This window comes from Pristiophorus japonicus, unplaced genomic scaffold, assembly GCF_044704955.1.
Source record: "Pristiophorus japonicus isolate sPriJap1 unplaced genomic scaffold, sPriJap1.hap1 HAP1_SCAFFOLD_465, whole genome shotgun sequence".
In the NCBI taxonomy this organism is placed as follows: domain Eukaryota; kingdom Metazoa; phylum Chordata; class Chondrichthyes; family Pristiophoridae; genus Pristiophorus; species Pristiophorus japonicus.
In genome coordinates, this window is record NW_027254369.1 from 246,768 (window position 1) to 259,009 (window position 12,242).

At 48.7% G+C, this 12,242-nt stretch overlaps 1 protein-coding gene across 3 annotated transcripts in view; it reads right to left on the reverse strand.

The window, feature by feature from the left end:
• Nucleotides 1-3,833: 3,833 nt before the first annotated feature.
• arhgef18b (rho/rac guanine nucleotide exchange factor (GEF) 18b) overlaps nucleotides 3,834-12,242 on the reverse strand; it is a 242,069-nt gene continuing 233,660 nt past the window's right edge. For all 3 annotated transcript variants that reach the window (XM_070873404.1, XM_070873405.1, XM_070873406.1), the window contains 3 exons: nucleotides 10,861-11,266; nucleotides 7,287-7,403; nucleotides 3,834-4,056 (listed from right to left, as the gene is read on the reverse strand). In XM_070873404.1, coding sequence (XP_070729505.1) covers nucleotides 3,890-4,056; nucleotides 7,287-7,403; nucleotides 10,861-11,266 — 690 coding nt within the window. In that variant the 3' untranslated portion in view covers nucleotides 3,834-3,889. The remainder of the gene's footprint in view (nucleotides 4,057-7,286; nucleotides 7,404-10,860; nucleotides 11,267-12,242) is intronic.

Consider the following 12,242-nt stretch of genomic DNA (forward strand, 5'->3'; position numbering starts at 1 on the left):
ATGCACTTCAGTAATGAAGTACCGTGTCACATGACCAAGGGAGTGTCACGTGACCAGGTGGTACAGTCATGTGACTGCACCCATCGGTGGAATGTTTGCGGTTGTGTGCATTCTTTTGTCTCTGTTTTTGTGATCTCCACTTCTCTTCATTCCTCAGACCCAAAGTACAGTAACATTTCATACAGAGTGCATTAAAGTGCTCCATGACTTAAAAAAAAATTACCCGCTACAACGTCGGACAGAATAACCGGCTATAAACAAATGGGGAAGTGGGGGGAACAATTTGTGCTTAAGTGCAAATCGGAAGAACCCGCTGGAAAATTACAAGCTTCAGATATTTCTAGTAGTTAATTCTGCTCTCGATATCTTCAAGTTTTTCTGCCCGTTTTAAAACAGCTTTCTGGAATTAGACTGGGTCTGGAACAACCCAAACTGTTCAGAGTGTGGGGCGGGTACGCTTGTGGGCCCAAACTCTTCCCCCAATTTCAGTTCGATAACTGGGCTAAGGGTTGGGAGTTTTTAAAAAATGGGGGCAGAGAGAGGAGAGACAGAGGTCAATATACACCCAACAAATCCCGACACTCCCTCTCGTCTGCTGTGCTAGTAATTTTCCAACCACAGAAGCATCGCTGCCTCCCAGCAGGAGCCGATGGGGTTACCTGCTCTCAAAAGCTGCCATGCTATTTTGCTTAACTTTCTCCAACCGTGCATTCTCTGCGGGAACGTTTTAAGATCCGTCACCGAGCCCATATCGAGCAGAGACTAGTCTGGCCATCCGCTCTGGACAGCAGCACGAGAGTCTCCCCTCTTCCCCCCCCCCCCCCCCCCCCCCCCCACCTCAGACTGTGGCGATTTTAACCCGTCCTGGCCAGAGGCAGATCCAAACCCAGAGAGTGACCCCAATGCTCGCGTGCTCTGTGCTAAAAGACCAGGCCAAATATATGCACCTGAGGCACAAGGAGAGACTGGAACCTCCTCCCACAACAGGCCAGAATCAACAGAGGGATGCACACTGCTCGAGAAATCGCCTACCTCCACCTCCTTCTGCATCATGGTCTCCCAGAGGGAACGATCCGACACCAGCCTAGGCCCCACCTCAGAGGTCCATCGCATTTCACTGGGTGATCAGTGTTAAAGCAGCCAATGAAAGCAAATCCCTCAAACCTACTGGGAAGGCAGCACCAAAATGATAAAGTGCGCTAGATCGAGCATGTTCTGCCCATCCTGGGATCAAAGTCGCTGTGGTGTGTATACACATTTAAATGCATTGAAGACACGTGTGTACTTGTACGAGGTACATGTGCACAAGGTACATGCACACACGTGACAAGTTAACTACATTCAGCTTGGATTTTGCCCTTTTTTTGATTTGTATTCATCGACACCTCGTGCGAACAGAACACAAAACTGTCTTCCCCACCAAACAAAACCCTTTCCCTACTCTCAGCCCAAAATGGACATGTTGCACAATCCAGACTGCTCGATGATGGGCCAAGCAGAGAGGGGAGGTCCCAGCTTTGATGCCCAGGTCCGTGCCAAGTTAGCTAGGCTCAGCCAGGCCAGTGGTAAGGGAGGGCACGACAACTGGCCTCGGTGACCTCTAACCTCTAAAGCGGTAAATAAATATTTTGCCCATCCCGATCGCTATCCAGTGAGCTCTGTTGGACAGTGCGAAGGTGTGGACATCAGGTTGCAGGGTAGGATTGTGATCTGCTCCATGGCAGAACAGTCGGCTGAAGCTCACAATCTGTTCTCACACGGGGAGAGTGGCCGCCTTGGCAGGGGTACGGGAAGGAGAGCCGGTGGGACCAGAACCCCAGGAGGCGTAATACAGGACAGGAGGGTGCAAGAGGTATGGAACGCGTGGACTACACGGATAGCCTCGGGAGCGCCCAGAGTGCATACAGTCCTCAACTGTATAGGGACGATCTTTGGTGGGCCAAATGGTCTTGAGCGAATCTCTTGACTGTGCCATGCTCAAACAGCAATGCGCTTCACACCGTGAGGAATGAGCAAGGGGCTTGGATTGGTTCGGGTATCTGAAGCAAGCAGTGAGCCGTTGCTTTTTCTGCCTGTGCCCCTTGCTTCCTTCCGATTTCTGCACTGCCACTTTGCCTTGTGCCTCAACTTTTTTCCCCGCCTCGCCATTTCTCCTAGTTGCCAAAAAGGCTCGTGTCTGGTTGACAAAGAATGCTCGTGGGCAGTGGGTAATCTCAAAAGGCTTCCACACTTGAGGAGCGGGTCTGGCTACTGCGCTCTCTCACTGCCCTGACAAGACAATGGCCAAGACTGAGATCCACACTGTGAGGAGGCGGCCAGGAGTGCCACCAGGGTCACACAGTCTCGACTGCCCATGCACGAAACCCCTCTGAAAACCCTGGTTCTTTCTTCACACCGCCATCCCCTCCCCAGGCAAAAAATAAATTCTGCTGTTGACGCATTTTGCCGTAATCTGCTCGTGTCAGAACCTTCAGGCCCGAGGGCCGAGCAGGACCTGGCAGCTGGTTGCGGTATCTGATCTCCATTACAAGAGTCTGTGAGTGACTCATGTGAATGCCACAACAACCTTAAAAAGTGGCGAGAGAAGAGCTCAAATAAAATCGGTCAGTACTGGGGCTTGGACAACGCAAGAGTTTGGCAAAGCTCCAACCTCGAAAAATAAAAATTTAAAAAATACACCCCACTCCCCCCCCCCCCCCCCACATAACCGTGACCTAGAATGGAGTCAGCTTCCCCATTCTCTACACAGGAATTATACCCACGGCCAGTAAATCACCATTATATTTTCTCTGATCCATGGCAAAGCCCCTGCCGATGGCACGAATCTTATCCTCTAACTTTAGCACCACAGGGTCCCTCTGGCTGCACCGACCAAATCACAGCCTCACTGCTCACGACATCTTACAACAGCCTGCACCCAAAACACCATTCACCGACAAAGTGAGTGTCACATCAGAGAGAGACATAAATACCACAGAAATGTTATTAAGACCGACAGCACTTTGGTTATGCCTGGCAAAAGGCTTCATTCAAATCCAAACCTCTGACTTGTTCCCTTCTGCTCCCCCTCACTCACCCACCAAAAATTCCCAGATAGTCTCCTTACAAAATGGCCGTATTGCTTTCCACCTGGGATGGAAACGCTCTCGTGTTACACGGCGGTGCAGCGAAACACATTCCACTGTCGGAAGAATTAAAAAACCCTTTCAAAAAAAAAAAGTCACAGATTCGTTAAAAAGTATAAACGCCCGGAAGGCAATCCCGATTCCCGGCACACGGAAACGGCGGTCCCAGCTTCGGAAAAGATGGCTAAATTGTGCTGGCAATCTCGGGGAGGGGAGGGTGAGTAGCTCACAGCTGCTGCCACAGACGTTTGAAGCTTCCACATCTCCTCCCCACCGCCCCCCCCCTCCCCCCTCGTGTCTTGCTGCCCCAGTGTCCAACCGTGAGTTGCACCAAAACCCGTGCTGCACTGGGAGGGCGCCATGAAACACTAAAACACCCCTTTCAAATACCAGTCCCACGAACCTCTAGATTATAATCTCCTGACACTGGGTGAAAAGACATGCGCGCTATTCATAACGGTTTCCAAAACGGACCCTCCCTTCACAAAAACAGCAGAGGTTGTTGCGGGTAATCGTGCCGCCGTGCTTTGCCGCACGTTATGGGACCTGCACTGGCGCCATCTCAACTTCAATCGGGATTCGAACACACTTGCCGTGGGAGATTATCGGCACGTTTCGAGCAGTTGCCGCTCTTGTGGTCCACTCCGACGCTCCCCTTCCACCCCCCCCCCCCCCACTCTCTCTCACACCCACCCACCCCCTCCCCGTCCGTTACTCCAGGGTTCCCACGTCCACACTTGATTTTCTTCTGCTGCTTGCGTGGTTCAGAAGAAAATGATCTCGGCGCCGGAGTCGTCCTGTACGCTGGGCGGCGGCGGCTGCGGCATTACCGTGACAACGGGTGCACCCTGGAGCTGGGCGCTTCCGCTCGGCATAGACGTGCTTAGCGAGGGCTGCGGCTCGTGCTGGATTTCCATGGAGACTGAGGATTCTGTGATGGCAGAGGAAAGTTTTGGTTAAATCCAGTAAAGTGTGTATATTGCATACACACACACATACACACATACATATACATAAATATATAAATAGATATAATATAACATTTGTATATATGTATATACATACAGATATAAATAAAAATAAACACACAAAATGGCAACCCCTCCCCACCCCTCCTCAAACTGACAGAGTCCAGTTCATCTTTTTAATGGCACCTTGGGATGTTCGTTCGTTCAATATATTCAAAAGGGAGTTAGATGTGGCCCTTACGGCTAAAGGGATCAAGAAGTATGGAGAGAAAGCAGGAATGGGGTACTGAAGTTGCATGATCAGCCATGATCATATTGAATGGTGGTGCAGGCTCGAAGGGCCGAATGGCCTGCTCCTGCACCTATTTTCTATGTTTCTATGTTTAACCCCCTGGTGGCCATTTGGACTGTGAAAGGCAGGCATGAGATTCAGGACAAGAGGAGAGAAAATAGGAGAAAGCATAAAGGTTCTGGAACAGCGCGCCCAGAGTCAGAGCAAATCATTTTCATGCTAAAAAATACTTGGAATGTCTCAAATCGCCACACAGTTATCTCTGGATTGTTGGTAGCACACTTGCCTGTGACAGAAGGTTCAAGTCCCACTCCAGGAATTTGGGCACATGCGCTGACACTCGGGGGCAGTGCCGAGGGAGCGCCACACCGCCGGAGGGGCTGTCTTTCAGATGAGACGTTAAACCGAGTCTGCCCTCTCTGGTGCACATATAAAAGATCAGGTCGTTTTCACATTGCTGTTTGTGGGAGCTTGCTGTGCGCAAACTAGCTGCCGCGTTTCCCACATTACAACAGTGACTACGCTCCAAAAGTACTCTAAAGCGCTTTGAGACGTCCGTTGGTCGTGAATAAATGCAAGTCTGTCTTTCTTAGTGGCTGTGATGTAAGCAAACTAGGCAGCTATTTTTCACACTATTGGCAATAGTGATGAGGTTAATTGGCTTTTGGTGGTGTTGGTTGTGGGAGGATTATTGGCCAGGACAGTCGGAAGAACTCCTTTTCAAAACACAACTATGGCCTTCAATATCCATGTCAACAGACTCACCACAGTCGAGTAAACTCAAATGTACCTTTGTAAAGCACCTAGAGAGGTGCTACTTAGTGGTTGGGGGAGGAGAGAGAGAGAGAGAAGCATGAGCACTGAGCAGTGAGGACAGAATGTAGGTGGTGTGACCAAAACCATGATCAGAGGCAGATGCTGAGGAGGCTTTAGAAGTGTGATAAATAAAGTAATAAGTGGTTTACAGAGGAGTTTAGAAAGATAATTGCAGAGTGCAGAGATGCAGTTAGTGGCTGAAGGCTGGATTGGAGACTGGATGCATTATGCATGCGGACACTTTATATAAAAAAAAAAAAAAAAAAAAAAAATTTGTTCATGGGATGTGGACGTCACTGGCAAGGCCGGCATTTATTGCCCATCCCGAGCCGCCTTCTTGAACCGCTGCAGTCAGTGTGGTGAAGGTCTTGTTATTGTTTCTTAAAGTTACAATCAAATGGCTTGAGGCGCCATTTCAGAGGACAGTTAAGAGTAAACCACATTGCTGTGGGTCTGGAGTCACATATAGGCCAGACCGGGTAAGGACGGGCAGATTTCCTTCCCTAAAGGGCATTAGTGAACCAGATGGGCTTTTGTCAACAATCGGTAGTTTCATGGTCACCATTACTGATACTAGATTTTTATTCGATTTATTTAACTAACTGAATTTTCCAGATTAGCCCAGGCCTCTGGATCACTAGTCCAGTAACATAACCACTATACTACCCGCGCCCTTCTAAGATATCCGCACAGTACTTCGAAGTAATTCACACGAAGCACAGTGGGCCGTTTCCGAGAGAGACTAAATAAAAGAATGAAAGACTTGAACTTATATAGCGCCTTTCACAACCACCGGAAGTCTAAAAGCACTTTACAGCCAATGGAGTACTGCCGTGTAGAAAATAGGACGCGATATAAATCTAAATCTCAGATCAGGTGCAGTGAGGCATGAAGGGGTTTGAAAATGGGGCGAGGGCCTTAAAGCCAAAGGTGATGGGAGAGTCAATGGGGGAGCGGGAAGGCTAGGGGCGAGGGTACTGTATGGATTCACAACGATACAACCTGACATAAGGAAACAAAAATACGAAGAAAGGCTTGAAAAAGTGGGGCTGTTTTCATTCGAGCAGAGGAGATTACTGGGTGATTTAATAGAGGTGTTTAAAGTTATGAAGGGATGGGGCAGAGTGGATGGAAAGAGACAGCATCCAGTGGGTTGAGGGGCTTAGAACGAGAGAGCACGAGATTTAGGACAGAGAGCAGGAGAAAGAGAGGGTGGTGAACTTTGGAATGCACGACCAGAGTTAGTGACTGAAGGAGAGATAAAGGCAACATTTAAATAATAGGATAGGTAAGTGGTTGAAGTAGAGGGAAGTGATGGGGTACGGGAACAGGGGCACATGGGATTAGGATACTGCGCGACTGGATGTTAAACACCAACATGGACTGGTTGAACCAAGCAGCCTGTTTGTGTTGTAATGTCAATATAACCCCCACACTAAATGGTCTCTGCTTCGGAGACTAGTTTAGAATCAGAAATTTATGACACGGAAGGGGGCCATTCGGCCCATCGTGTCCGTGTCCGCGTCAGCCGACAAAGAGCTATCCAGCTTCATCCCACTTTCCAGCTCTTGGTCCATAGCCCTGTAGGTTACAGCACTTTAAGTGCACATCCATGTACTTTTAAAAATGTGATGAGGGTTTCTGCCTCTACCACCCTATAGGCAGTGAGTTCCAGACCCCCACCACCCTCTGAGCGAAGAAATTCTCCCTCAAATCCCCTCTAAATCTTCTACCAAATACTTTAAATCTATGCTCTCTGGTTGTTTAGCGCTCCGCTAAGGGAAATGGGTCTGACCTAGCCACTCTATCTAGGCCACTCATGATTTTACACAACTCAATAAGGTCTCCCCTCTGCCTCCTCTGGCCAAAGAAAACAACCCCAGCCTATCCAATCTTTCCTCATAGCTAAAATAGTTATATAAGTGGTTGAAAGATTTGGTGATATGGGAACAGGGCAGGTACATGGGATTAGGACTAGAGACTGGTAGGACCCATAGACCGGTTTCTGTTTTTGCTGTATCTCTGATGGTGAGCTGGTCTTGGTGCGGTCGATCGCACACTGACTGCGAAACCTTGAACACTCGCCTTGTTGGGAGCCACTTTGGCTGCTGGCTATCCCAGGGCTCGAGGACCTCCTGCCTTTCAACATCCCATCGTCCTTGGTAAAAAACCTCGACGCATTGCTCTGCCTGAAGTCTGACCCTACAGGGAAAGGAAGAGAGTTCATTTCAATCAATGGATGCGTTTAGAGCAACAAGTGGAGAGAAAGGAGGGAGACATGGAAGAGAGAGCACAAGAGAAATAGAGAACAAGAATTGGGACTGCTCTCTTGGCTATCTGCCCTGCTCAGTGTGGAACTGAACCAGGCTGAACAGGGAGAACTCAGTTTTCATGCCCCGATCTTTTCGGAGTTACTGGCCATCAACTAGGCCAACTGTGGGGCCACCAGGACTGCCCTCAGTGCTCCGCGCTAGGGAGGGTAAAGATCAACTTGGGCTCCGGCTCCTGATTCCTATCCAGTGACAGACAAATCTCTTGGACATCTTGAGGATATTGCAGATAACCGCTCTCTCCATGATAGTGTTACAGGCTCTTGGCAAAGTCCCACAGGAAAGACTTCTAATGAAAATAAAAGCCACAGGGGTCTAGATCTGGTTATGTGGTTCGAGAAACTGCTGGTCTTAAAAAAAAACTGAAAGCAGACAGTATTCCAGTAATGGGAGATCGAGGCAGGTCGTGTTTAGTGGGTCCTGCAGGGGTCAGTGGCTTGAGGAGGGTGGGGGAGGTTCACAGTGGGTCATCCAGGGGTCAGTGGCTTCAGGGTGAGGTGGATGGAGTGGGTCCTACAGGAGTTAGTGGCAGGGGAGGGGGTTATTGAGTGGGTTCTCCAGTTCAGGCTGTGATGAAGGGAGTTCAAGGACGACCTCACCTGAACTATATAAAGTATTAAATGCTACAAAAAACAAAACCAAGAATACATAAGGGGGTGCCGTGCCAGACGACAGAAATAATAATGAAATCAGATATCAAGGAGTGGGAAATATTTGGAAATGTCTGCCAGCTGGGGTAGTGAGCAAACACATTAACAATGGGAAGGGAGGATCTCGAGACAATCACTAGAGGGGTAGTGCTGGACAGGCTAATGGGACTCAAAGTAGACAAGTCCCCTGGTCCTGATGAAATGCATCCCAGGGTATTAAAAGAGATGGTGGAAGTTATAGCAGATGCATTCGCTATAATCTACCAAAATTCTCTGGACTCTGGGGAGGTACCAGCGGATTGGAAAGCAGCTAATGTAATGCCTCTGTTTAAAAAAAGGGGCAGACAAAAGGCAGGTAACTATAGGCCGGTTAGGTTAACATCTGTAGTGGGGAAAATGCTTGAAGCTATCATTAAGGAAGAAATAGCAGGACATCTAGATAGGAATAGTGCAATCAAGCAGACGCAACATGGATTCATGAAGGGGAAATCATGTTGAACTAATTTACTGGAATTCTTTGAGGATATAACGAGCATGGTGGATAGAGGTGTACCGATGGATGTGGTGTATTTAGATTTCTAAAAGGCATTCGATAAGGTGCCACACAAAAGGTTACTGCAGAAGATAAAGGTACGTGGAGTCAGAGGAAATGTATTAGCATGGATCGAGAATTGGCTGGCTAACAGAAAGCAGAGAGTCGGGATAAATGGGTCCTTTTCGGGTTGGAAATCGGTGGTTAGTGGTGTGCCACAGGGATCGGTGCTGGGACCACAACTGTTTACAATATACATAGATGACCTGGAAGAGGGGACAGAGTGTAGTGTAACAAAATTTGCAGATGACACAAAGATTAGTGGGAAAGCAGGTTGTGTAGAGGACACAGAGAGGCTGCAAAGAGATTTAGATAGGTTAAGCGAATGGGCTAAGGTTTGGCAGATGGAATATAAAGTCAGAAAGTGTGAGGTCATCCACCTTGAAAAAAAAACAGTAAAAGGGAATATTATTTGAATGGGGAGAAATTACAACATGCTGCGGTGCAGAGGGACCTGGGGGTCCTTGTGCATGAATCCCAAAAAGTTAAGTTTGCAGGTGCAGCAGGTAATCAGGAAGGTGAATGGAATGTTGGCCTTCATTGCGAGAGGGATGGAGTACAAAAACAGGGAGGTCCTGCTGCAACTGTATAGGGTATTGGTGAGGCCGCACCTGGAGTACTGCATGCAGTTTTGGTCACCTTACTTAAGGAAGGATATACTAGTTTTGGAGGGGGTACAGAGACGATTCACTAGGCTGATTCCGGAGATGAGGGGGTTACCTTATGATGATCGAGTAAAGACCCAGTCTACTCAATGTGAGTTCAGAAGGATGAGGGGTGATCTTATAGAAACATTTAAGATAATGAAAGGGATAGACAAGATAGAGGCAGAGAGGTTGTTTCCACTGGTCGGGGAGACTAGAACTAGGGGGCACAGCCTCAAAATACAGGGGAGCCAATTTAAAACCGAGTTGAGGGGAAATTTCTTCTCCCAGAGGGTTGTGAATCTGTGGAATTCTCTGCCCAAGGAAGCAGTTGAGGCTAGCTCATTGAATGTATTCAAATCACAGATAGATAGATTTTTAACCAATAAGGGAATTAAGGGTTACGGGGAGCGGGAGGGTAAGTGGAGCTGAGTCCACGGCCAGATCAGCCATGATCTTGTTGAATGGCAGAGCAGGCTCGAGGGGTTAGATAGCCTACTCCTGTTCCTTGTTCTTATGTTATACATAGAAAATAGGTGCAGGAGTAGGCCATTCGGCCCTTTGAGCCTGCACCGCTATTCAATTAGTTCATGGCTGAACATGCAACTTCAGTACCCCATTCCTGCTTTCTCGCCATACCCCTTGATTCCCCCTAGTAGTAAGGACAGGGAGAGACGGGGTACTAGTATGATAGACTTCCATGGGAGAATTAAGGCACCGGAGGGATGGGCTCCAATGGTAATCAGGGCACTCGAGGAATGGGCTTCAGTGGGAGAGGCAGGGCATTAGAAGTTTTAGCTTTGATGACCATTTGTTGTTCCTGAATGTTCCTAAGCAGATAGAGTCCCTGTTTGAGACTGTGTGTGTCTATGTACAAGAGGAGATGATAGAGCTTGGCATTCAATGTCAACGCTGACTCAAGGCTGAGGTGCCAGTGATCTACGACGAGATTTGAAATGAATCCCAGCAAGGTGCCCACACTTTCATGCAGAAAGGGTTAAAACTGGTCAAATAAATCAATTAACAACTTGCATTTATATAGCGCCTTTAACATAGTGAAACGTCCCACGGCTCTTCACAGGAGTATTACGAGATAAAAAATTTGACACCAAGTCGCACAAGTAAAAATTAATGCAGGTGACGAAAAGCTTGGTCAAAGAGGTAGGTTTTAAGGAGCGTCTTGAAGGAGGAAAGAGAGGTAGAGAGGTTTAGGGAGGGAGTTCCAGAGCTTAGGGTCCAGGCAACAGAAGGCATGGCCACCAATGATGGAGCGATTATAATCAGGGATGCTCAGGAAAGCAGAATTAGAGGAGCACAGAATTAGAGGGGGGCAGAAATCTGAGGGGTTGTGGGGCTGGAGATTACAGAGATAGGGAGGGGCGAGGCAGCGGAGGGATTTGTAAACAAGGATGAGAATTGAAGTTGGACGAGAGTGAGCTTTACCTGTGGTATGTGACATGGAGAAAGAGGGCATGCCTGCAATGGATTGCCGGTCCTTCGCTTTCCCGCCCTTCTCCTTCCCCCCTTTCAAGGTGGCAAGTTTGGTGGGGATTTTCTGCTGCACTCCGCTGGGCTTCAGGATCTGATTGGTGGCGCTCACGAGGTGGATGGGCACGTCGGCCTTCGGGAGGAGGGACGATCGGCTCTCGGTCGTGCGCGCAAACATCGAGGCGGCGCTGTTCTCCCGCTGAAGCTGGATCTCAGCGGGTCGCTCAGAGAGCGGCCCACTGCCGCTCGGCTGCCCAGAGTACTTCAGGCCGTGCTGGGCCAGCCCTGCCTCGCTCAGCGGCGAGGACATCATTTCGGCTCGGTCTCCGTCGAGGCTCTGGGAGAGAGTAAAGCCGGCGATCTGAGAGAGAAAGAAAGACTTGCATTTATATAGCGCCCTTCACGAACACCGGGCGGCCCAAAGCGCTTTACAGCCAATGAAGTACTTTCGGACTGTAGTCACTGTTGCAATGTGGGAAATGCGGCAGCCAATTTGCGCACAGCAAGCTCCCACAAACAGCAATGTGACAATGACCAGATAATCTGTTTTTGTTATGTTGATTGAGGGGTAAATATTGGCCCCAGGCCACCGGTTCGAAATAGAGCCATGGGATCATTTATGCCCACTTGAGAGGGCAGACCGGGTCTCGGTTTAACGTCTCATCCGAAAGACGGCGGCCAAAGATAAATTGCATGAGTCCAAGGCGACTCGGATATCAGCAGCCTGCTTGGACTGACACAGGATACCTCTATGGCTGTATAAACACACAAGTATCAAAGCAAATACCATATAAAAAGATAAGACATGGGAGGAGTCGGCCTTGTGGCCACTCGAGCCCATTCCGCACTTCAATAAGATCGTGGCTGATCTACCTCAATTCCACGTTCCCACCCTATCTACGTATGATGGCTGGTGTTATCCCAGAGTTGTATAAAGATGCTAACTTGCCTGCAGCCAGGGTACACACACTTCCTGTATTGAGTAACCTTGGTTCAGTTGGTAGCAGTCACGCCTACGAGCAAGGGCGTGGGTTCAAGCCCCCTCCTCAATCAACACAGAGAACAGATGAGCTGGTCATTTCTGTGCGTGAACTTGCAGTCGCATCTCTTACGCTACAGTGAAGACGTGTCAAAACTCACTTCGCCAGCTTCAAAGCACTTTAGGACGTCCCAAGGTCTTAAAAGAACGCTATGTAAAAGTTATTTATTTTTGCACTTGTATTGCACAAAAGTTAATTTTCCAAAATACCGCGAGGTGGAGCGAGAGCATACTTCATTAGCTAGCGACAGGATAGATGCATCTCCAGCACTCGTCTTCCCCGTGACACCAGGCCCAC